Source organism: Netta rufina (genome assembly GCF_964035555.1).
Source record: "Netta rufina genome assembly, chromosome: 3".
In the NCBI taxonomy this organism is placed as follows: domain Eukaryota; kingdom Metazoa; phylum Chordata; class Aves; order Anseriformes; family Anatidae; genus Netta; species Netta rufina.
In genome coordinates, this window is record NC_140125.1 from 24,135,909 (window position 1) to 24,157,785 (window position 21,877).

Here is a 21,877-nt window from a genome sequence, read left to right on the forward strand (position 1 = left end):
CCCAGCGAGGGCGGCTGCGCCGGCCGCGCCCGCGACATCGCTACCGGGGCGGCAGCGCCCGCCCGCGGCTGGGGGAGCGCCGCCCCCGGCCGCCACCGTCACCGAGCCCCAGCCCCAGCCCGGGCGGGGACCGCTCCGCTCCGCTCCTCCCCGCCACCGCAGGGCCCCCAGGTGAGCAGCGCTGCCCGTGGGGGGGTTCGGGGTTCGGAGGGGCGGAGGGGGGCGGCGGCGCTGCCTGCGGCCGGGCGCGGTGCTGGGTCCCGCAGCGGCCTCGCTGCGGCCGGGGGAGGGCGCCCGGGCCGGCCCCTGCCCGCCTGACGGAGCCGCCGGGGCCGGGCCGGGCCCCTCCGGGCTTTGTCCCGGGCAGCCTTTGTGTGTCCCCGCCGTGAGGAGGCTGCTGCTGTGACCCGGTACAGACCGCACGGCTTCCTGGGCTTGCTGTAAGCCGGCCTCTCGCCGGGCATCGCTGCTGGAAGCCTGGGGAAACCCCCCGTCAGGCTGCCTGTCGTAGCTATGTGTCCTGGAACTGAAGGAGAAGAGGAAGGATAGGCCCTTCTGGCCGCGCTCCACCACACCTCCAGCTCTGTTGTAAACACATCCAGGGTTTTTCTTTAATGGTTATTGCACAATTACCTTCATCGGCATCAATAGGCCTCAGTAACGGCTAATAACGCATCGATCAGACACAACGTAATGATCGTAATGAACCGAGATATGCCTGTAAATGACATAGGAAATATTCAGCCTTACACGAGAGAGAAACAATTTTTATTTTTTTTAAGTAAGGAGGTGTGCAGGGACATAGAACAAAGAAGGCAGAGCTTTTTGTCCCACCTAAAATAGTTACCTCATAAAAAATACATATTTTAACAGAATGAAATTCTAAAACTAATGTGGACGATGAGGACAAGGCCCATGAAAGCTTAGTGTTTCAAGTGGAAAACGTTCTTTAGGGTAATTATATATATAACTGCTCACATTCATTTCTTTTCCTATTGTTTACATTTGGATTTTGTTGTTGTTGTTGTTTTTTTGTTGGTGGTGGTTTTTTTTGTGAGCTGAGGAGCACCCAATTGTCTCTGTTCCTACAGGCACTCGCTTTCCACACTTCAGACTTGACGCAAACAACACTACAGAGCGAAAATGACTCACTGGTTCCATCGCAACCCTTTGAAGGCTACAGCTCCCGTCCCCTTCAATTTTTACGGGGTAGCCACCACTCCAGCTGCATCAAAGATCTGCAAGTAAGTGTGCCTGTCGTTAACTTGAGCCTGTCTCTGGCAGTTTGGAGGACCTCTTGAAAAATGATGGTTATTCTTCAGTTTTTGTTCTGAAGATAGCTGGAAATGTGTGGGCTGGGAGACAATGAAACACTGATAACGCCAAACATTTATTTACAAAGAATGAATTATCCAGTTTTCAAGTTTCTTAGTACGCAGCAAGACCTATTATAATAATTCAGAGGCAAAAGACTAAACATTTCATTGTCTTTCTGATGACTGTGCATTCTTCTGCAAAAGATTGGTTGAAGTAATTTCCATAAGTAAGACATGAATGTTCGATTGTAGCTAGGAATATAACGGGAAGAGATCTCAGTTTTCGTAGATCTATTCTTATCTCTTCATATGCTTATCCTATTCTAATGTTGAAGAATGCTTCTTGCTACTTCTTTCCTTCTCTTGCCCAACCTCGTGGAGATTTATTCAGGGAACATTTATTAATCTATAGTTCTATCACAAACTAAAATAATAAGTACCAGTTACCCATTGGTATCTGTCCACAATGGATTACACTTTAAACTAAGAAAATCAACCTTTTGTATTCAGAGGTGAAAGGAAGATTTTTCAGTATTGATTGACATCTTTCTTTCAAAGCAGCTTTCCTTGTGTTAAGGTAGCTAAATTGCATGCTTAGCTTCCTTAGCCAGAAGAGTGGTGGTAGACATGGGTGAGTTTAACGGTGTGTTTTCAGGTTAAACTTAGTGGTTTTCTGTATTTTTTTTCTTTTTCTCCACCCCATACAGTGATTTGCGATTGTCTCGAACGCGACTATTGGAGCTATTTACAGACTCAAGTTGTAATCCAGAAATGATGAAGAACGCAACTGACTTGTACTTCTCACTCTTACAAGGTAAGAACACACAAAACTGCTAATAAAACTAGAAGTATATAGTTTGTGTTTTAATGACACTTCTCAGATTGTCCGTTGAGCTAACCTTAATGTAAGAAGCTCTGCAGTTCTCAGGAAGCCAGGTATGTTCATGGTTTTTGTGCTTGATGCCAGTCACGGGCTCTTGTGAAGCCCTTTCTGCAAGTTTCAGTGTCCTTTGTGACCTGACAGCAGAAAGCATTGGCAGTCCTCTTGCTTTTAACCTCGTTCTCCTTGCTGGAGGAGGAAATGTCTGTCTCTTACCATTGTGGTGAATTGCTCAGGTATAAACTGAATCTGTTACTTAGTTGTTAGGAGTCCCTCTTCAGTGTAAGCTCCTGGTTTGTCTAATACTAGATAATAGAACTTACTGCAAGTTTACACTTCTGCTGCTATTTATCTTGGGTATATATAGTTTCTGATTAGCATAGCATTCGTATTTTCAGCAGGTGGTCACCTGTGATGGAGCAGTCCCTTGAAATCTTCCTCCTGACGATATTTTTATGACTCTCTCTGTAGCAGTCAGGTGCTCAGACAAGTTACTCAGGATCAGGTTTACAGGAATCAGAGGACTGATGAAAAATGTGTTACCCTTCAGTCCGGAAAGTGAAACAGCTCAAGTTGATGTAGTTCCCTCAGTCTTTGCAGGGGTGTAAGCTAATGAAACATTTTAGAAGAATAAGATAACAGTCAAAGTTACTCCAGATAAGAGTTGGAGAGTTTCTTCAGGAAAGCACTGTGTTTGGTCACTAAAATCTCTTGCACATGAAAGAAACAAGTATTTTCTGTCTTTATAAACGTGTCAGAAATGAAAATTGTAGCCCAAATTTGTCGGCTGAATATGAGCCAGCAGTGTGCTCAGGTGGCCAAGAAGGCCAACGGCATCCTGGCTTGTATCAGGAACAGTGTGACCAGCAGGGCTAGGGAGGTGATCGTCCCCCTGTACTCAGCTCTGGTGAGGCCGCACCTCGAGTACTGTGTTCAGTTTTGGGCCCCTCGCTACAAGAAGGACATCGAGGTGCTTGAGCGGGTGCAGAGAAGGGCGACGAAGCTGGTGAGGGGCCTGGAGAACAACTCCTACGAGGAGCGGCCGAGGGAGCTGGGCTTGTTCAGCCTGGAGAAGAGGAGGCTCAGGGGCGACCTTATCGCTCTCTATGGGTACCTCAAGGGAGGCTGTAGCGAGGTGGGGGTTGGTCTGTTCTCCCACGTGCCTGGTGACAGGACGAGGGGGAATGGGCTTAAGTTGAGCCAGGGGAGTTTTAGGTTAGATGTTAGGAAGAACTTCTTCACTGAAAGGGTTGTGAGGCACTGGAACAGGCTGCCCAGGGAAGTGGTGGAGTCACCATCCCTGGAAGTCTTCAAAAGACGTTTAGATGTAGAGCTTAGGGAAATGGTTTAGTGGGGACTGTTAGCGTTAGGTCAGAGGTTGGACTCGATGACCTTGAGGTCTCTTCCAACCTAGAAATTCTGTGATTCTGTGAAATAGATGGTGTTGCAAGTCTCGAGATCTTGAAGTCTGTAAGACCTGACTAGGCCCAAACCAGTCTTTTTCCTCCCTGAAAAAATCTTTCTTAGCCTTGCATACGCTGACATTTGAACATTCCATAGCATGAGCTCCATCCTACTGGCTGCTGCTTTCTGGGCAGCTGGACATGCAGAAGCAATTTCCTGTAGCCCTGACGACTAGCTGAGTCCATGCGTGTAAGCCTTTTTTCTTCTTCCTGTTGACCAGGCAGCTTTCCCTGGAATTTCCCTATCATCGTTACAGTAGCAGGGACAGGCACTCCTTGTGAGCAGCCACAGCCATCCTGTACCCAACTCTGTCAAACTCCCAGCTAGTCACCAGATGAGACAGGGAGACAGCTGCAAGGTTTTCCATAAGCAATCAAGACTTAAAATCGTAGAGTGGCTCGGGTTGGAAGGGGCCTGCCATAGTCAGGGAAAAGCCTGCTGGGCTACCACTCTACAATGGTACACTTCGTTTTTAATCACACTTTGTTTTTAATCACAGCAAGTTTGTCTTTTTGCAAGTCTTCCTCTCAAGATATTGAGGAGTAAAAGTCCCAGCAAGTAACGTGGATTTTTGACTGGTACAACAAGAAACATTTCTTTATTTGTATTCTCATTGATCCCCATTTGATCCCTACTTTCTGTTTCTTACTTTGATATTGCCTGGCAGTACTTTTTTTTTTTTTTTTCCTTGTTCCGTAGGTTTTATCCTTTCACTGGATGGCTCTTCCCAAGAATGCAAGTTGCGATATATTCAGAACTTTAAGTGGACAGACACATTACAAGGGCATGTTCCAAGGTATGCACGATTTTATGATTATAGGGTGTGCAGCTGTTCCCTTTTGTGCTGTCACCTGTGCATATATGGAATAGAACATGTGAAGGAAAACTTGAAAATGTAGCAAATGCTACAAAGTATACAGCAAATGTTACACATGGAGTAGTTTTCAAAAATTTGTTGCATTGTGTTTTTGATAGTTGCCACACTGTGTTAGGTGTACTGAAGTGTACTAAGGCGTACATACTGAAGCACATTTATATAAAAAGAGGTGGTAATGCATGTTAGTGGTAGGAAGACTCATTGTTTTTAAGTTGATCTACAAGCTAGACCTACAGTTGGCTAGAACAGTGCAAAAAAGAACCTTGAGAACATTTGTGAATTGAATAAGAAAGGATAGATTACTGCATTTTAAAACTTTCCCTTTTGGCAATACTACCTTCTGACTTCTTTTTTGAAGTCCAGATGTTTCTCAAGGTCTGATTTTGTTGATTTCTTCTGAAACTCCTACTATGTGCACTCCTAGTACAAACAAAAAAAGCTTCTGCTTTATGTAGGAGTATAGCTCTGGAGGGAACCTTCTGGATTATTCAATTGTCTCTTTATATCGTAGGTAACTGTGTTGTATAACCATGCTTACACATTTAGCATACTTAATCTAGAAGCAGGGCTCGACTTCCTCAAAGCTTTTATTCCCCTTAGAAGATGACCTGCTGATTAGGACTCTCTTCTGATTTTGTCATGGGTGTGAACATTTGTTCTGGTGCCAGCATTATTCTCCTCACTCTCACGCTGTTCTTTTTAAAGATAATTAGCTCCTAGGCTATACTGAACTTGTGCTTATGAGTTGCAGTCTTTTCAAAAGGCATGTTTTTAGCTTAGGAAACTTCCTGCTATTTGCCCATGCCATTTGACTGCAGTTACATAAATACTTGCAATAGCATTCGTTTGAGGGAGATGTAATAGGCTCTGACTTACTAACTTAACAGCTACAACTTTTAAAGCAGACGTTCCAGAGCAAGGCTTTCCACAAAATGTGCAATTTAAAAAAAAAAAAAAAAAAAGGAAAAATGTCAGCCACACCCAAAGCTAAACAAATCTCAAGTTACTGTTTTAAAATAAAAGTTCCCAAATGGGAAGGGTAGGCATTTGAATGCGGGAAATTAAAATTACGAACTCTTAAAGGGAATAAGTAAAAACAGAAATCTTTTAGTCAGTTCCGCAAGGAAGAATGTTTGAATTGGGAATTGTTGACTTGTTCAAGAAAAGTGCCTTATGAAGAGAAATGCCTGCTTATGCTGCCGAACTATCAGCAGAGAGTTTGTCAGAACAAAACTGAAAATACTAAATTGTTTAGGGTGGTGTTTTTTTGTTTGTTTTTCTTTAGTGCCCAGCAGGATGCAGTATTTGAACTGGTTTCCATGGGTTTTAATGTAGCTCTGTGGTACACAAAATATGCATCAAGACTTGCTGGAAAAGAAGAGTAAGTATTGTTATTTTCTTAGTAATTCCATTGCAGCAATATTACACCAAAAATCATAGGTTCTGAATTTTGACTGCTATAGTTCCTGTCCAGCTGAGACATTAGATGTTCAAGGGAGCAGTTGGCCTTCATTTATGTTTTTAATGTGCAAGTGCACTTCAGTCCCCTCTTCTGTTTGTGAACGAAGAGTACTGATACCATCTGGCTATGGTACAGAGAAAGTGTCAGTTGTGAGTAAAGCCTTCCTGTTTCCTGCTCTAGACATCTAAGTACAAAGTTCAGATTCTTAAAATCTCAACTCTGCTGATTCTTAGCCCTGCAGATTTCTAAAGCTTTGACTTTTAACATCGAGGGTCCTTTTTACTTAAAAGTCATTACAAGGTCTTGTGTTTCTTTTTTCAAGTGAGTTCTATTTGATTATTTAATGATTGAACATGACAAGAAAGTTTTTACTATGAAGGTAGCACAGCACTGGGACAGATTACTTAGAGAGACAGAGAGGGGTATCTCCATTCTTGAAGGATTTCAAGATTCAGCTAGACAAAGCCATAACTGACCTGATCAACTGTCAGCCTTGGTCCTGCTCCAAAGCTGGATGTTTCAGTAAACGACACTTAGAGGTCCTTTCCAATGAAAATTTCTGTGATTCACTCCATATTCTGTCCTTCCTTAGTATAACAGAAGATGAAGCAAAAGATGTTCATAGAAGTCTGAAGATAGCAGCTGGGATCTTTAAGCATTTGAAGGTAGAAAAACTGTCTTTGCTGTCTGATATTTGTCTCTGAGTACTTGACTTTTTGTCTTAGAAAAGCCTTTGCTTTCCTGATGAGATTACAGAATAAAACAATGCTTTAGACTACCTGAGTGATACAGGGAAGAGGAGTATTGTTATATATATATGTTGTTAACCACGTGATCCGTTTTTCTCACTGGCAGTGGAAGAGTAATCAGTCTGTCTACCTACTAGTACCTGCAACAGTGTGGCCAGCTGTCTTGGACCTTCACTGAGTGTTCCATCCATTTAGGAATAAGGGATGTGTTTTGCATTGGTGACGGTGATATTAAACCTAAACTGACTTCAGACTTGCTTTATACTTAGGAAAGCCATATTCCAAAATTGATTACACCTGTAGAAAAAGGAAGAGATTTGGAAGCTCGACTTATAGACTCTTACATCATACAGTGCCAAGCAGAAGCTCAAGAAGGTATCCTCAAATCTACCCGTTTGTTGGGGCTGGGAAATGCTAGTCTTTGTCTGTGACTTCTGTGATGTCTCGTGAAGTCTGCTTTGCAGCAATGCCAGCTTTTTCTTCTGAAGTACTGTGGCTTAGTGGAGATGGTTGCTTTTAATGAAACCTAATTTAAAATTTTAGGAGAAAAATGCCCCAAATCAGTCTGATACTATAAATTTAACTGCTTTGGAGAAATATGTGTCCTCTTCTTTACTTTCATGCAGTAAATATCAATATATTCCATACTTGCCTAATGTAAATTCCCAGTTCCTTTCCTTTAAAATATTTGCAGCTTCTGTTTACTGCTTACTCTTCAGACTAACAGTCTTTCAGCTTTCCTATTAATTTGAAATTATTCTATTCAAGAAATGGTCTGTCTTCATTCTGCAGTTTGCTTGACTTGTGAGAACATATTTGTTTTCTGCTAATGTAAAGGTTTTAAAATGTCTCTGCTAATTTAGTGTAACGTTTTCAATTAAGCTTTAGTACTGTGGTGTGGAATGTGTTTTGTTTTGTTTTGTTTTTCAGTGACAATTGCTCGGGCTATTGAGCTGAAACACAATCCAGGTCTAATAGCTGCTCTTGCTTATGAAACAGCTAACTTTTACCAAAAAGCTGGTAAGTGTCTTGTTTTTTATCCTCAGTGACCTGTTTATTACCAGCAGACATACTTCATTGCAATATTAATGATGCTTCTCATTGGGTATTTATTGGTATGAAATGCTGGTGAGAGAAGACAAGACAGTAATGAGCAACCGCAACAAACGTGGTTGGTATAAGTGGAGTGTGTTTGGCTGTCTTTGGGCAGCAGTGTGATGCAGACAAGTAAGCTGTGCAGTAGTTTAATTCTCTGTGTCCTCACAGCTGGGCAAGCTGATCTGTAGCTTTGCAAAGGCAAGTGGGAAAAGTGCAAAAGTACGTGAATAAATATGAGAGATAATATTGTAACGGGCATAGTATTTTTATAAGTCGCTGCTTGAAATTAAGCTAGGATCCAACTTTGAAATGCTGCCTAAAAATACTTAGGAAAATTAGCCTTCCAAATGTAGTGGTCGGCTCTTTCAGGGATTCTAGGAACAACTGCACAACAGCTCAATAAGCTGCATAGTTTTGGTTTTCTCATAGTTTCTTTACCTATTTGTAGGAGTAATTTATGTCACTTGTTTCTAGCTACTTTGTAGTTAAGATCCAATGTTAAGTTTAATAATTCTAGTCTTTGAGTGTGTGGTGGGGATTTTCTTTTTCAAAAAGTCTTAAAGAGTAACATTAGATGTATTCACAGATCAAACGTTATCCAGTTTGGATCCAGCCTATGCAGGTAAATGGAGGAAATATTTAAACTTGAAGACCTGTTTCTATATGGCCTACGTAAGTACTTGATTAATAACAGTCACGATTCTTAATGTTATCTAAGGCTGCATAGGGAGTTATGTATTGCCTTGACTTTCTTTCCATGCTATGAAGAGACACAGCAATATCAGGGCATTTGAGGTGTTTTTTGTTGAGCCAGGTGAAATTTCTGCAGTGTGGAATTTACTGTGATCACCTATCTTTAAGTGAAGCCAATCAGGTTGAGCGTAATACTTGTTTTCCATTATCTTTATCAAAGTCTGATTCTAGGCATAATTCAGAGCTGCTCATCTTTTTTTATGAAAGCCTTTAGTGAAGCTGCATCAAATGTTAAGTGCAATTCCAAGTCCTGTCCCTTTTTTCATGACTGATCTCTGGTGCAATGGCACTTTTGGGATTATCAGCTGCTCCGTTTGCTGATTGCTGGTTACTTCTTGTATCCTGTCACAGTATGTGATGTGGTTATTTCATGGTGGGAAAAAAAAGGGCCCAAACTACACAGTTAAAACAGTTGTCTTTCTCTTACTTTAAACCTGTAATTAAAAGCTTCTAGTCTTATTAGCAAGCTTCAGAGTAAGAGATGGTCAGAGCTGTAGTAGTTGACTGTCTTTGCCCATATTACAGAAATTAAAAAGTAAAAGACAGATTGATGCTTGATATACTGTGAGATAGGATATTAGAGGAAGATAGGCAAGGTATACATTAGTTCATGACCTTCTTCCTTAACTTACAGTATTTAGTAGCTAAGTATTCAAACTCAATGTCTCCTGATTAATAGCAAAAAGGCCTCAGTTCTCACTGCAATACAGTATTGTCTTTGAGCATAAGTGTGCAGGAATGAGCTTAGGGATATGGTTTAGTGGGGACTGTTAGCGTTAGGTCAGAGGTTGGACTCGATGACCTTGAGGTCTCTTCCAACCTAGAAATTCTGTGATTCTGTGATTCTGTGAATGGGGCTTCTTGGAGTGAAAAAGTTGTTAGACCACAGCAAGATATCTCAGGCAGTAGAACTGGTCTCTCTTCTGGATTCTCTGATGTTTGTTGCAGGCTCAGTTTTTGAGTGTTAAGGTGGTTTAGTTTTTAGTCTTTGCTTTGCTTTGACAGATGTTCATTGTCATTCTGTGATAGGGTTTAATGCTGCACACTGAGACAGTGAGACAGAGGTTGGAACTGGACTATGTACTGATGCTTTTGGTGCGGAAGCCTTCATGAAGCTCCAAGTTACTCTTGGCTAGACTTGAGGCAGATTGCTTTAGACCCAGCTCAAGTGTTTGTGTTGAACTGCATTGTTCAGAGTAAATGTTCTTTTGTTGTCAGTGCGTGCTGCTTTGACTTCCATTCCCGAATTGTCAGCCATCTGCAGAGAATGGCAGCTTCAAAGACAGCTGATGTAAGGAAGAGCAAAATGAGTTGACGTGGGAAATACCCACTGATACTGGTAATGATTTTGTCCTCTCTCATTAGGCGTACTGTTACCATGGTCAAACTTTGCTGGCCAGTGATAAATGTGGGGAAGCAATTAGATCTCTCCAAGAATCAGAGAAATGTAAGTGTGACTGAGATGGGATTACGTATCTGATGATGACATACCTGTTCTATTTTGTTGTGTTGTGTTTATTTGTCTCTTACAAACTGAAGATTTTTATCTCTCGCCTGGTAATAATCCAGTACACTTTTAAATAGACAGAATACTTTTTTTTTTTTTTTTTTTTTTTTTTGGGGGGGGGGGGGGAGGGAGGAGGAGGGAAGGAAGGATCTGTCATCCCAAAGGCTGCCTTTCATAAAGGGGCTGCAGAAAATTTCTTCTTCATTTCTCAGCCTGTTAAAGGCTGGCTCCGAACTGCCTACAATACACATAAAAAAAAATATGAACTGATTGGTCAGCATATTTTTTGGTCTGTGTGTTAAGTTACTGCAATATTTTCTGCTTTGGAGTTGGCTTTGTCTTAGATTAAACAGTAAATCTGGACTATCACTCATTTCTCAAAGTTTTGTTTTGGTTTTGTTCATTTTTTTTTTTAACAGGTTTCAGTAGTTTATTTCCTTCCTATTAGTTTGAAAGGTAGATTAGCAGAGCTATGTATATGTTTGGAGTAGTTCAAGGACTTCTGAATAGCCTTCTCCTTCAAAACTATTGCTCATGTGGAAATATATTGTTCCTACTATATTGTGTAAAGACAGGCAGCTTTTTCTGTTTTACCCCGGTGGCTCACACTGCATACACTTTACACTTTACCACAACGTGTAAAAATGCTCAAATCATCTTATTTGAAATCTATAATTTTAAAAATATCTGAAAAGAATTAAGTAGGAACAAAGTAAATTTGATTACTTGCAGTAAAACAAATATTGTGTTTTTTACTATGCCTGCTGTTCAAAGAAGAGTGCTTGTTTTCCCACTCCATATTAAGTGCTTTTTATTTTTGTACAGCAGCTCTGCATGGATACCTTCATCCCCATTCTTGTTCCCTATTGTGCTGCACAGTTTTCAGGCTTACTGTTGCATTTTGCCCCCAAAGTAAGAATGCTTTTGTGATTCTCTCTGCTCAGAAAGTGATCTTTTTTTTTTTTTTTCTTCCTGTTCCTAGTCTACTTTTTGGATGCAGAAAATCTTGGCTGGAAGTGCTGCTGCCTTTTAGCTAGTTTATTTTTGTTTCTAAGAAGTAAGAAGCCTGAATGGATTCTGATGTCTCTTATAGCTCAGGCTGTAGATCAGAACTGTCCTTTAACAGACTCATGTAACTGATTTTTATTACGTTCCTTTCTTGCAAAGTTTTTGCCAAGGCTGAAGCATTGTGCAAAGAATATGGAGAAACCAAAGGGCCTGGGACTACTGCCAAACCTTCTGGACATCTCTTCTTTAGGAAACTAGGAACTTTGATCAAGAACACACTAGAAAAATGCCAGAGAGAGAATGGTTTCATGTAAGTAATTTGGGGTTGGTGCAGTACTCTGTGTGGACTGTTAATACCTCATTTGCTTTTATTTCAGGGTGGAATGGTAAATTATTTTTCAGTTCTTGTATTTCTTTAGGGTATGAGATGTAACTTGGAATTGCAAATGGCTTTGTTTTTTCTCTTATCAGATTTACTGTGGGTCTGTGCTATCACCCTCTGTTCTATGCCAGTTCAGCTATGTAGGTTGGAGTGATGTGCTGGAGAGCTTAAGCTGTTTCCTTCCCTCGTTCCTCAGCTACTTTCTCTTCTACACAAGCGAAAGTCCTGCAGAGACTGCTGGGTTGCATTAATGACCTTTTCCCTGCTGCTGGGATGTAGTAGACAAAAGAGGATGGAGGGGAAATGGAGAAGACTGATAGCTGGTTCTGCTTTGCTACCAGAGAAATCTAAAGTCATGCCTTCTGTGAATTATATGCTTAGGGTGCTAAGAGCTTTACCAGTGTACATATAATTAATGCTAAGAGTAGGGATTTCTGTTATTGTCCTTTCCAAAAAAGAGTTTCAAAAAGGTTTGAAATAGCAAGATTAGTTTGACTTTAGAACTCCTTTGCTGATTCCCTTCTCCCTTCTCCTCATGACTTAGTATTCCATGATATGTTTATTTCCTGTTTGTATAATATTTGAAGACCTGTGTAGTAGGAGAATTGACTAAACACAAAGGATTGTATTGGAGCAAGACTTTGTGGGTGTTGCAATGTCATCGCTATTACGCAGTGTGGCACATTAAGATTGATCTTGCAGTAACAAAGCAAAGTGCTGTCTGTATCCTTTTTCTTGGGACATGTTTTGGGGTTTGTCTGTTTCTCTAAACATCTTTCTAGACAAGAGGTGGTCTTCTCATTGAAGCCGTGGGAATAATGGTTACCAAGTAGGAAAGAACCCACCTAACTGGGTATGAACAATACCAAGAAGGAATTACTTTTGTTTTAAATCTTGCTGAGAGAATGCATTCTGGATGGTGCCTTAATGAAATGGAATGAGAGCAACAATGGTAGCCACTGTAAAAGCCCAGATTGTTTTTCTTTAGAATTGCAAACGAGACTTGCAGAGAGAGTTCATTGTGTTTTCAATATACTGCTGTATTCTATTACAGCTATTTTCAAAAGGTGCCAGCAGAGGCTCCCCAGCTGGAACTAAAAGCAAACTATGGCCTAGTAGAGCCTGTTCCTTTTGAATTTCCTGCACTGAATGCACACTGGACTCCTGAAACACTTAATGCGTTTGATCTCACCAAGAGGCCAAAGGATGACACTGTAAGATAACCTTACACGTTTTTCTTTCCCATTAGCTTTATTCTGTCTTTAAATGTTTTGTTCTTTTGTAATGCTTCCCACCTCAGTGAAGGGCATAAACACAAGGCTACCACCTGAGCTCACATTTCTCCTGTGCAAGGAGGCAAGTCAATTAATCTCTGCCACACTGTTGGCATCTAGAAATTAGGAGTAATTCTTTTCCAAATCTTGAATAGGAGGAAGTTCTCTGATGTGTATAAGATGCTGAGATGGTACAGGACTGAATGCTATAGAAAAATCCTTTTAAGAAAATGATTCATTTACGGATGCTGAAATAGTCAACGTTCAGCTTTTTTCCTTCCTCTTTGGTCACAGGCTACAGCTTTGAAAAGAGAAAGGACTGCTAGTTTAGGATATGTAAAGTTAGCCGTGCATAAATGCTGTGCAGACACAGTGGTTTGTACTTGGGGTATTTATTTCTTTTTTTCTTGTTCACAGGCTAAACCAAAACCAGATGAAGAAGTAAAGCCTCTGAAGGAACCAGATATAAAGCCTCAAAAAGACAGTGGATGCCAGATTTCTTAAGTGTCATAAGTGCTTTGAACTCACTTTAAAACTGTATTAATTGGACTCTGGGGCTTTTAGTTCCGATCTCCCTTTTTCTGGTTCTTCTTTGTTAATTTAGAAGACTAATTTAGTTTACTTTTGTTAGTATGCATCTATCTTGCTTGAGCATGTGATGGATTTCTAGGAGTTTATATCTGACTTAATTTTGGGTTTAGTGGGATATCATAGAATGATCGGGCTGTAATGTTCATATTGTGCCTCTAGAGAGTTTCTTTTTGTGGGTTTAGTTTCTGCCCACAAATAGCAACGGAAGTATCATGATTGTAATTTTTAAAGATTTCCCAGTAAAATATATGCTTATGATGTCACATTCTGCAAACCAAAGTTTGCAGGAACAGTTATATTTATTCACATTTCTCATACAGGCTTAGCATCCTGTCATGTTCTGATTCGCTTCAATGTAGCGAGTGAAGAAAATCTGGGTTTGGTATTTAACAATCCTGTGGTATTTAACAGCACTTTCACAGAACTTGGAAAATCTTAAGTTCTGCATAAATGGAACACAATTTATATTCTTCTGAAACTCGTAGCCTCTGTTCTTTCCTTTCTAGATCAAGGTCCCTGTATAAGCATTTGTATTGAGTAAAGTACTTTATCTTGTATGTCCTTAAGTTAAAATCCCTTAGTATTAAATTGTATATGGAAGTGATGCAGCAGGTAATATGTAAGTGCTTGAAAGTTTTAGTTCTAGCGTAGTTTTTGCCAAAACGGAATGTGGAGCTATTTTGCCAATACAGACTTTTAATTCTCTTAAAAAACCTATTGCAGCTGTAGTCATCTGCATTTGCTTAGCCTGCCCCCTTTAAGGATCAAGCTAAAGTTAACTCCATTTCATAATCATGATTTTTTCAGTTGCTCGTTGTTCTTCAGAAGTGCGTGCATATGTCAATAAATCTCAACTCAATTGATTTTCTTTCTACACAACTAGATTCCATCTTTCCTTCTCCCCGCACTTTCCCTTCCATCTGCTACGTCCAAAGGCACAGGCTGACCTTTGTTTGCTAATGCACATGTAGATGCTGGGACTTGTTTCCAGTGAGGCTTTTGGCTGTGGGTGTATTTCAGTATATAAATATCTTAAATTAAGCAGACCATGACTAAATCATTCCCAAAAAATCTTCCTAGGAAAGGTTCTTTTATGGACTTGTATTCTTCATTCTTTGGACGTTTTAATGAACCAAGCGGTTTGGTTGAATCAAGTTCACTGTAAATAGTTCAGGGCATAACCAAGTGGATTGTGTCAGATTGCGGTATTACTTAAGCCTAGCTGTGTAACCTCTTATGCCATAGCTGTTTCGGTAAATATGATGTAGTAGTTTAAAAATAGACTAATGGAACAAACTAATTCACTTAACATGTGTTGCTTTTCAAGACAAACTTTGTTTACTCGTAGTTAAAATCCTATGGCAAACACTGGATTGTTTTGCCCAAGAAACTGGAGACTGTTTGTGTGCGAAGCATTGAGTGCTGTCAGTCAATGAACAGTTCTCTCTTTGGTTTTGATGGGTAGTGGCAAGAATTACTGTAAATATTATTGAGATTGCCTTTCCAATATGCTCAAGAATATAGATGAATTGACTGGGAGTTTTGGTTAATCTGGAAGCCTAACAACCACGTTCCTTTCATTATGATTTCTTCTTGTAGTTTTTAAGAATGACGTATTTTGAATGGTGACTTTTTAATATTCTTTTGCTGCAAGAGCCTGTTTTTTCTGGCACTGGTTTTAGAGGCTCTCATGGCTGAATCTGCAAATGTTGTTGGTGTAAATAGTCTTTAAAAACTTGTGCTCAGGCTAAATAGTGAGCACTAGGCCCTCTATTTTGTGCTTTTAAAATGTACCGATAGTCTTTAATCTTCTATAAAGCAAACTATTAAGTTCTTTGTAAGATTTGTATTTAAATACTTTTAATACGCTTCTTCCATGTTTCATGTTTCTGGGTTTACAGTAGTTAATCTCCACCCAGCACGTGACACTCCTGGAACTGAAGGACTAAGTTTGGCCCTTGGATGCTGATGCCTGCCTCCCACTGGATTTGGTAGAGGAGCTTTGCCTGTCAGCCTAAGGATAATATTTGGTCACCTGACTATTTAGCATGAATGTGTGGCGTGCCTGTAATGATGGTACTGGTTCATAGTATAAGCAAGAAAACATACCTGTATCTGTGTAGGATGCAGCCTCCTTTGCACTTGAGAATTTCCAGTCTTGCAATTTTCATACAATATGATTGTAAATATTTCTTTCTGTCCTTTTAGTTTGGTTGCACTGATTTCATTATTGTGCTATTGGTAAGATTTTTATGGGAAACATTACTAAAATGTATTTTAAATTGTCCATGAATAAAATAAACTCATGAAGCAGTTCTCTTCAGAGGACATGAGAAGAGGCAGTAATTTGTCTGTTTTCCATGTGAGTTCAGAGAAGTTAAGTTTCTCAGTATTGGCTGAGGGATGATGTGTTTTACTCTGCACCTAGTATCTAAATTGAAGTTTCAGCATTAACATAAATTTTGTTCGTGCCTATTATTTATTCCTGAAACAAACAAACAGGAAAAAAATATCTTTTAAAGGTCATTGCCAAATTATTACTGCAGTAGGAGCTGGTGGGTTTTACTGTTGTTTTTAAGTATAGCCCAGTTGAGTGAGGAATAAAACGCACTACCACTTGTCTGGCACAGAAGAGGCCCTGTAGTGGGTATCTGTCTCCAGATTTTGAGTGCGCAGCATGTTCACCTTTCTACATTGACGTTTGGATTTGTTCAGATCGTTTTCTGCTGGCGATGCTCTCAAATCGAACAAGTGTCACATGGCAGCTGAGGGCCCCTTGATCAGCTTTTCATGTATCAAGTCCTCCGTTCGTTGGTGTTGGTGTCTTCGTGGATTGCAGCCTGTCTGAAGCACGCCTGTACTCTAAACTTCAGTGGAATCAGGTATGATGAGGTTGCCCAAGCAGTCCTGTTTTATGAAAATGGCCACCATGCAATCTTAACCTTCATAGTTGGAGAATTTGTATATAAACACAAGTTTCAGAATATCATTTAAGATAATCTGAATGTGTCAGTTGTTTCATCACTTAAAATATTAAGTAAGTCATTAGGCATGATTTGGTATGCCTGTACAAAGTTCCAGTGCTCGCAAAGGTATGTGATATTGTAGGATATTGTATATGCTATGTGAAGGAAGTTTCATATGTGCAGATTGCTGGACAATTCTTTACATTGCCAGCAGGTGGCAAATAAATTTATAAGGAACACATTTTTTCATTCTCAGAGGCAGGGCTGGCTCTTTCATTTCCTGGTGTAAATACATGCTAATGCCCTTTAGCCACTGAGGATCTAGCTCAGCTTCTGGAATTAAAAAATAGCTCAGCTTCTAGAAGACAAAAATAGCTCAGCTTCTAGAAGAAAAACATAGCCTAAGGTGGTAAAATGCTAACTATTTCTTCCAAGTGTGGCATACTTGAAAACCTGCAAGTACAACTCTTACCACATTTTTTCAAGAGTAGCAATTTACATACGCCTTTGTGCTCTATTTATTTATTTATTTATTTCTATTCCTACCCACCCCCTTGGTCTGCTCTCCATTTTACCTGTTCTTAACCTCATGCAAAGTTTGCAAATAGGCAGGACCTGCCCACAGTTCAAATACAAGCAGTTCTTGCATCCTGTAGCTTTAGGGTTGGGTTTCCTGATTTCCCGCTGGCTCCGCACTGCTGCTAGTGCTTCAAGGCATGTTTTTAAGTGAGTAGATTCTGTGTGAAAACACTAAATATACTGAATCTAGCGTCTCTCATTTATTTGTCCTGGGAAATACTACTCTCCCGCATCTATTTTTATGTCATGGGGTGTCCCAACAAATTTTTACAGGTGAGTTTCCTTTTTAATTTGTTGATGCTAAGTATTTTTCAAAAATGCGTGTTTGACCTTTTGTAGCTTTTGAAGCTTCATAAAGTGACTCAACACTGAATTGTTAGTGTAAAGAGATCTGAGACATTACTCTTGTAAAAAGCACAGCAGTACCAACATCATTGCCTAATTTGTTTGTTATTGTAAATTTTTTACTTTTCCTTCTTCACCTTCCCTCCAGTAAACAAGTTGCATGTATAAACAGTGAAAAATACATTTTTTTTCCCTAGCTGGCTTACAGACAGAGAAATGTAAATAAATAATAATTGCACAAAAATGAGTGCCCCCGTGTTCAAGAACATCAGTGATGCTATACTCTTTTCTCAAGGATTTCCTAGTTTTGATGTGTAGTTCCATATTATGTGAGCTTTCCTATGTTCATAGAATGACTGTTCATATCCTCAGTTGGAAAGAACCTGTAAGGATCATCGAGTCCAACTCCTGATTCCACACACAGGACTGCCCCAAAATCAGACCCTATATTTGAGAGCGTTGTCCAAAGGCTTCTTGAACTCCAGCAGGCTTCAGGCTGTGACCACTTCCTGGGGAGCCTGTCCCAGTGCCCAACCACCCTCTGGGTGCAGACCCTTTCCCTAACCCCCAGCCTGACCCTCCCCTGTCCCAGCTCCATGCTGTTCCCTCAGGTCCTGCCTCTTTCCCTGGAGAGAGGAGATCCTGTACCTGTACCAACAAGTTCTCATTGAGGTGTTTTAGGAATCTCCTGGAGCTGTTTGTATCATCTGTGTGGAATTTCCAGTTCATGTCTGGCAACTTGAAGCCACCTCTAATGACAAGGGGGGATGATCCCTTGAAATATTTCATCTGTGTCATCATCCTGGCTGGATGGCCTGTAGCAGACTCCCACAACACCATCCCCTTTATTTGCTTGTCCCTTAATCCCTACCCAGAGGCTCTCGGCTCTGTCATTGCCAACTGCCAGCTCCATGCAGCCCAACCCTGCTGAAGAGCCCGTAGCCACCCATCGTGACACCACCACAGGACTCGTCCCGCCAGGTTTTGCTTATGCCAATGGTGACACAGCTCTGGGACTGAGTCAAGGCTTCAAGCTCCTCTTGCTTGTTCCTGATGCTGCATGCACTGGTGTAGAAATATTTGAAATATGCTTTGTTGCACATCATGGAGCAGACTGAAGGACCTCACTGGCACACGATCCCTCAGATTTCCGTGTGCTGTCCCATAGCCGACCACCAGTGGGCCTCGCTTTATCCCTTCCCTCCTTTAAAAAATCTCTACCCATCAGCCTTGCGAACTCCTATGCAAAAATCCTTTTTCCCCTCTGAGAAAGGTGCAACCCATCAGGTTCCAGCAGGCCTGGTGTGTAAATCATCCCATGACTGAGAACCCAAACTTCTGCTGGTGGCACCAGCCCTGCAGCCCCGTGTCGATCAGCGGGGGCTGCCCGTGCCTTTCAATGTTGTTCCCTGCTACTGGAAGGACAGAGGCAAACACTACCTCTGCCTTTAACTAATTGTCCCAAAGCACTGAAATCCCTCTTGATTGCCCTTGCTCAAGTCTCTAGACAACCAAAATTAGTACAAATATATATAACAAATAGACCAAAAGAAGCATGTTCTTAAACAAATCAATGTTAAGATCTTCTGAAGCCTCTCAGCTGTGTTTGTCACCCTTTCTCTGCCCTTTTGAAGGGCAGTGAAATTACATTTTCTGAGATTCTGACTTGCCTCTATGATTCAGAATTTGGTCTTCTTGATTTTTTTAGAACGTTCTTATTTTGAAATTCAAAAAAAAAGGAAAAAAAAAAAAAAAGCTGCGTCTCTCAAGCAATACAGGAGCTTGTAGGTGATGTAGATCATTAGAGCTGCTCAAAAGCAGCTGTACACAAGATTGTTCCTGCCTGTCTAGTGTTAGTCTTGAGCTCTTTGAGTCTTCATTTTCAAGACTGCTTTGCCTGGGATGCTGTGTAATTTCTAGGGAAGGTGGCATCGAGAAGAGACTTGTACCTTCCGTATCTACTGTACTAGAACTGTGAAGATGGAACAATGAAGATGGAGACAATTAAGACCTCCAAGAAGCAAAATCTCCAAGGAGGATCATTTATTTTGCAAATGGTGATACCATGGAAGAATACAGCACGGAAGAGGAAGAGGAGGAGCAGCAGCAAGCCTGTTGACATGATGAGCTCCAGTTATTTTTCTTTGGGGCTCCAGCAGGAAAAACAGGAAGAAGACAACGCAGCTTGGATGAAACACTTTCCAAAGACTCACCAACTATCTGCCTACATCTGTATATTCAGAACTTTCACATTTTGTCCTGGTCTTGGAAGTGATTCAAGCAGCTTTACTCCTGCAAGTGCCTCCAAGTGATGCATCTCTGAGACACATCTTTCCAAGTAGCTGTTTTCTCCAGGTAGCTGTTGCATATCTCGACTATCCTAATGAAATTACTTTTCATGGTGGAATTCTGTGAAGCAAATGATTTTCTGGCTGAATCTAGCCATGGATAATGGCTTGTGAGGCTTTTTCAAATCAATTATCACATTAACAGGCTTTCTTTGCAAAGTGGCAGATTACTTCATATTAAAATCTGAGTGGTACAAGACAATGTTTACTGCAACTTCATGGATGAGCTTGTCTTTAGGTTTAAAATTAAAGATTTAATCTGCTCTGTATCCCATGTTCTCCTGGGGGCTGTATCTTCAGTTTTGGGCAGTTTGAATTGCAACTGCTTCATTTCTTAGTACGTTAAGGTCTCCTCTTCTCTTCTCTTCTCTTCTCTTCTCTTCTCTTCTCTTCTCTTCTCTTCTCTTCTCTTCTCTTCTCTTCTCTTCTCTTCTCTTCTCTTCTCTTCTCTTCTCTTCTCTTCTCTTCTCTTCTCTTCTCTTCTCTTCTCTTCTCTTCTCTTCTCTTCTCTTCTCTTCTCTTCTCTTCTCTTCTCTTCTCTTCATCACTTGGCTTATGTTAATGATATATTAATCGAAATGCAGTCACTACTCAAACAACAGAGTTGATGCTTTGTTGTTTTTTCTCCTCCTTTTAATATTTATTGGTATTATCTTAAGGGATTATCACCAGGGTTTTAAATGTTTGAAGGTTTTTAAAATTATTTTGTTTCAGTCAGATGATATAAACTATTGACAATGAAATATTCAGACCAGATTGCTTGGTATCAACGTATTGGTCTTTTCAGAAGGACACATTTTACAATAGCCGGAAAGGAGCTGTCCCTGTTTTGGGGTACCTAGAGGCAGCCTTAGTGCAAGTAAAAGAGCAATTTGAAAATAATGGCAGAAACTGATTATCACACAGGTAGGTAACAACCAGAATACAGAACATTAAGTATGCTGTGAATTTTGTGCCAATTAGAATGATGTGGCAGAAAGGACTTGCAGAAGAACCAGAATGGGTTGATTCTAATTAAGGATGGGCCATTTTGTCTGGCTCTCACCCCAAAACAGATGGAGTCATTCTTGACAGGCTTGTCAAATTTATTCTCAGAGACTTCTAGTCATGGTTACTGCATCAGCTCCCTAGGTAATTGATTCTAGTGGTTTTAAATTATTTCACTAAAATTCTTTCCTCATGCAATGTAGACCATGCCATCTGCATTTCAAGTTTCTCTCTTGCCCTATCAACAAATTATCCTTTTGTCTTTCAGGATCTTTTCCCGTATTTGACTGTTACCATGCCTCCTTTTCGATCTGTAGACTAAACAACACCATGCCTTTGCATCTTTCTGCCTTGGTTTTATTTCCTGAGATATTTACTCATTCTTACTGCTGTCCTCTGGACTTTCTCTAATTTGTCCACGTGCTTTTCAAGTGTTGTCATGCCCCAAACAGAACAGAAGCCTCCAGCTGGGGCTCACCAAGACGGAGTAGTACATAACTGCTACCTAAGCAGCTGTTTCCCATCTTGTCTGAGTGCAGAACCCTGAAATAATTTCCTTACATCCTGTGGCGTTTTTTTTTTTTTTTTTTTTCCAGAATATTTTGCAGATATTCTTTTGAATTGTATTCCTATTTTCCACAATGCTCTCAATTGTTTGCAAAAATATATTCATATATTCATAGATGTATCCATTGCATCAAGCCATCCACTAATGGATGTACTAAGTATAGTCAGAGCCTTGCTGTCTGTCCCTCTGTGCTGGCAGTGAAATATCGGTAACTAATCCCTGTATGCTCTTTCACTGCAAAGCAACTTTTCTAGGAAAAATCAGACCCATGGCTGACCCTTTTTACTTGAAGCAACATGAAGCAACATTTACGGCTGTTCCTTCCTCTAACTTTGTGCTCTAACTTTGTGCTATAGTGATTTTTCAAAACAAGCACCACATTGCTAAATATAGCATTATGACAGCTGCATAGATAAATTATTGTTTATTACTATTTAATGCAGTAATTATAAATTAAAATGATTTACGTTACAGTTAAACAGCAGAAAGCAGCTTAAAATGGCAAAATAAGTCATGCAAAAAAGTATGAATAGCTGTATGGACCCTGAATTCAGTCCTCTGGCCTTATGCAACATAACAAGCTTTAATTACAAGATCACGCTCCACTTTTTTTCCAGAGGACCACTGCCTGACTTTTTGCAGATAATAGTTACTCACTCGAGAGCGTGGTGTATTTTAAGTGTCTTTTACACATCTGTGCAGACCTCTTTTATTTGCTGTGTA

General features: G+C 40.5%; 1 protein-coding gene across 1 annotated transcript; it reads left to right on the forward strand.

Moving 5' to 3' along the window:
- Positions 1-70: 70 nt before the first annotated feature.
- Positions 71-15,802, forward strand: BROX (BRO1 domain and CAAX motif containing). Its single transcript, XM_084283605.1, has 13 exons — positions 71-171; positions 1,092-1,244; positions 2,024-2,130; positions 4,360-4,456; positions 5,823-5,918; positions 6,592-6,664; positions 7,018-7,123; positions 7,679-7,768; positions 8,433-8,518; positions 9,965-10,046; positions 11,274-11,424; positions 12,551-12,710; positions 13,188-15,802. The coding sequence occupies exons 2-13, from the start codon at positions 1,144-1,146 to the stop codon at positions 13,272-13,274; spliced, it is 1,236 nt and encodes a 411-aa protein (XP_084139731.1). The 5' UTR covers positions 71-171; positions 1,092-1,143; the 3' UTR covers positions 13,275-15,802.
- Positions 15,803-21,877: the final 6,075 nt, after the last annotated feature.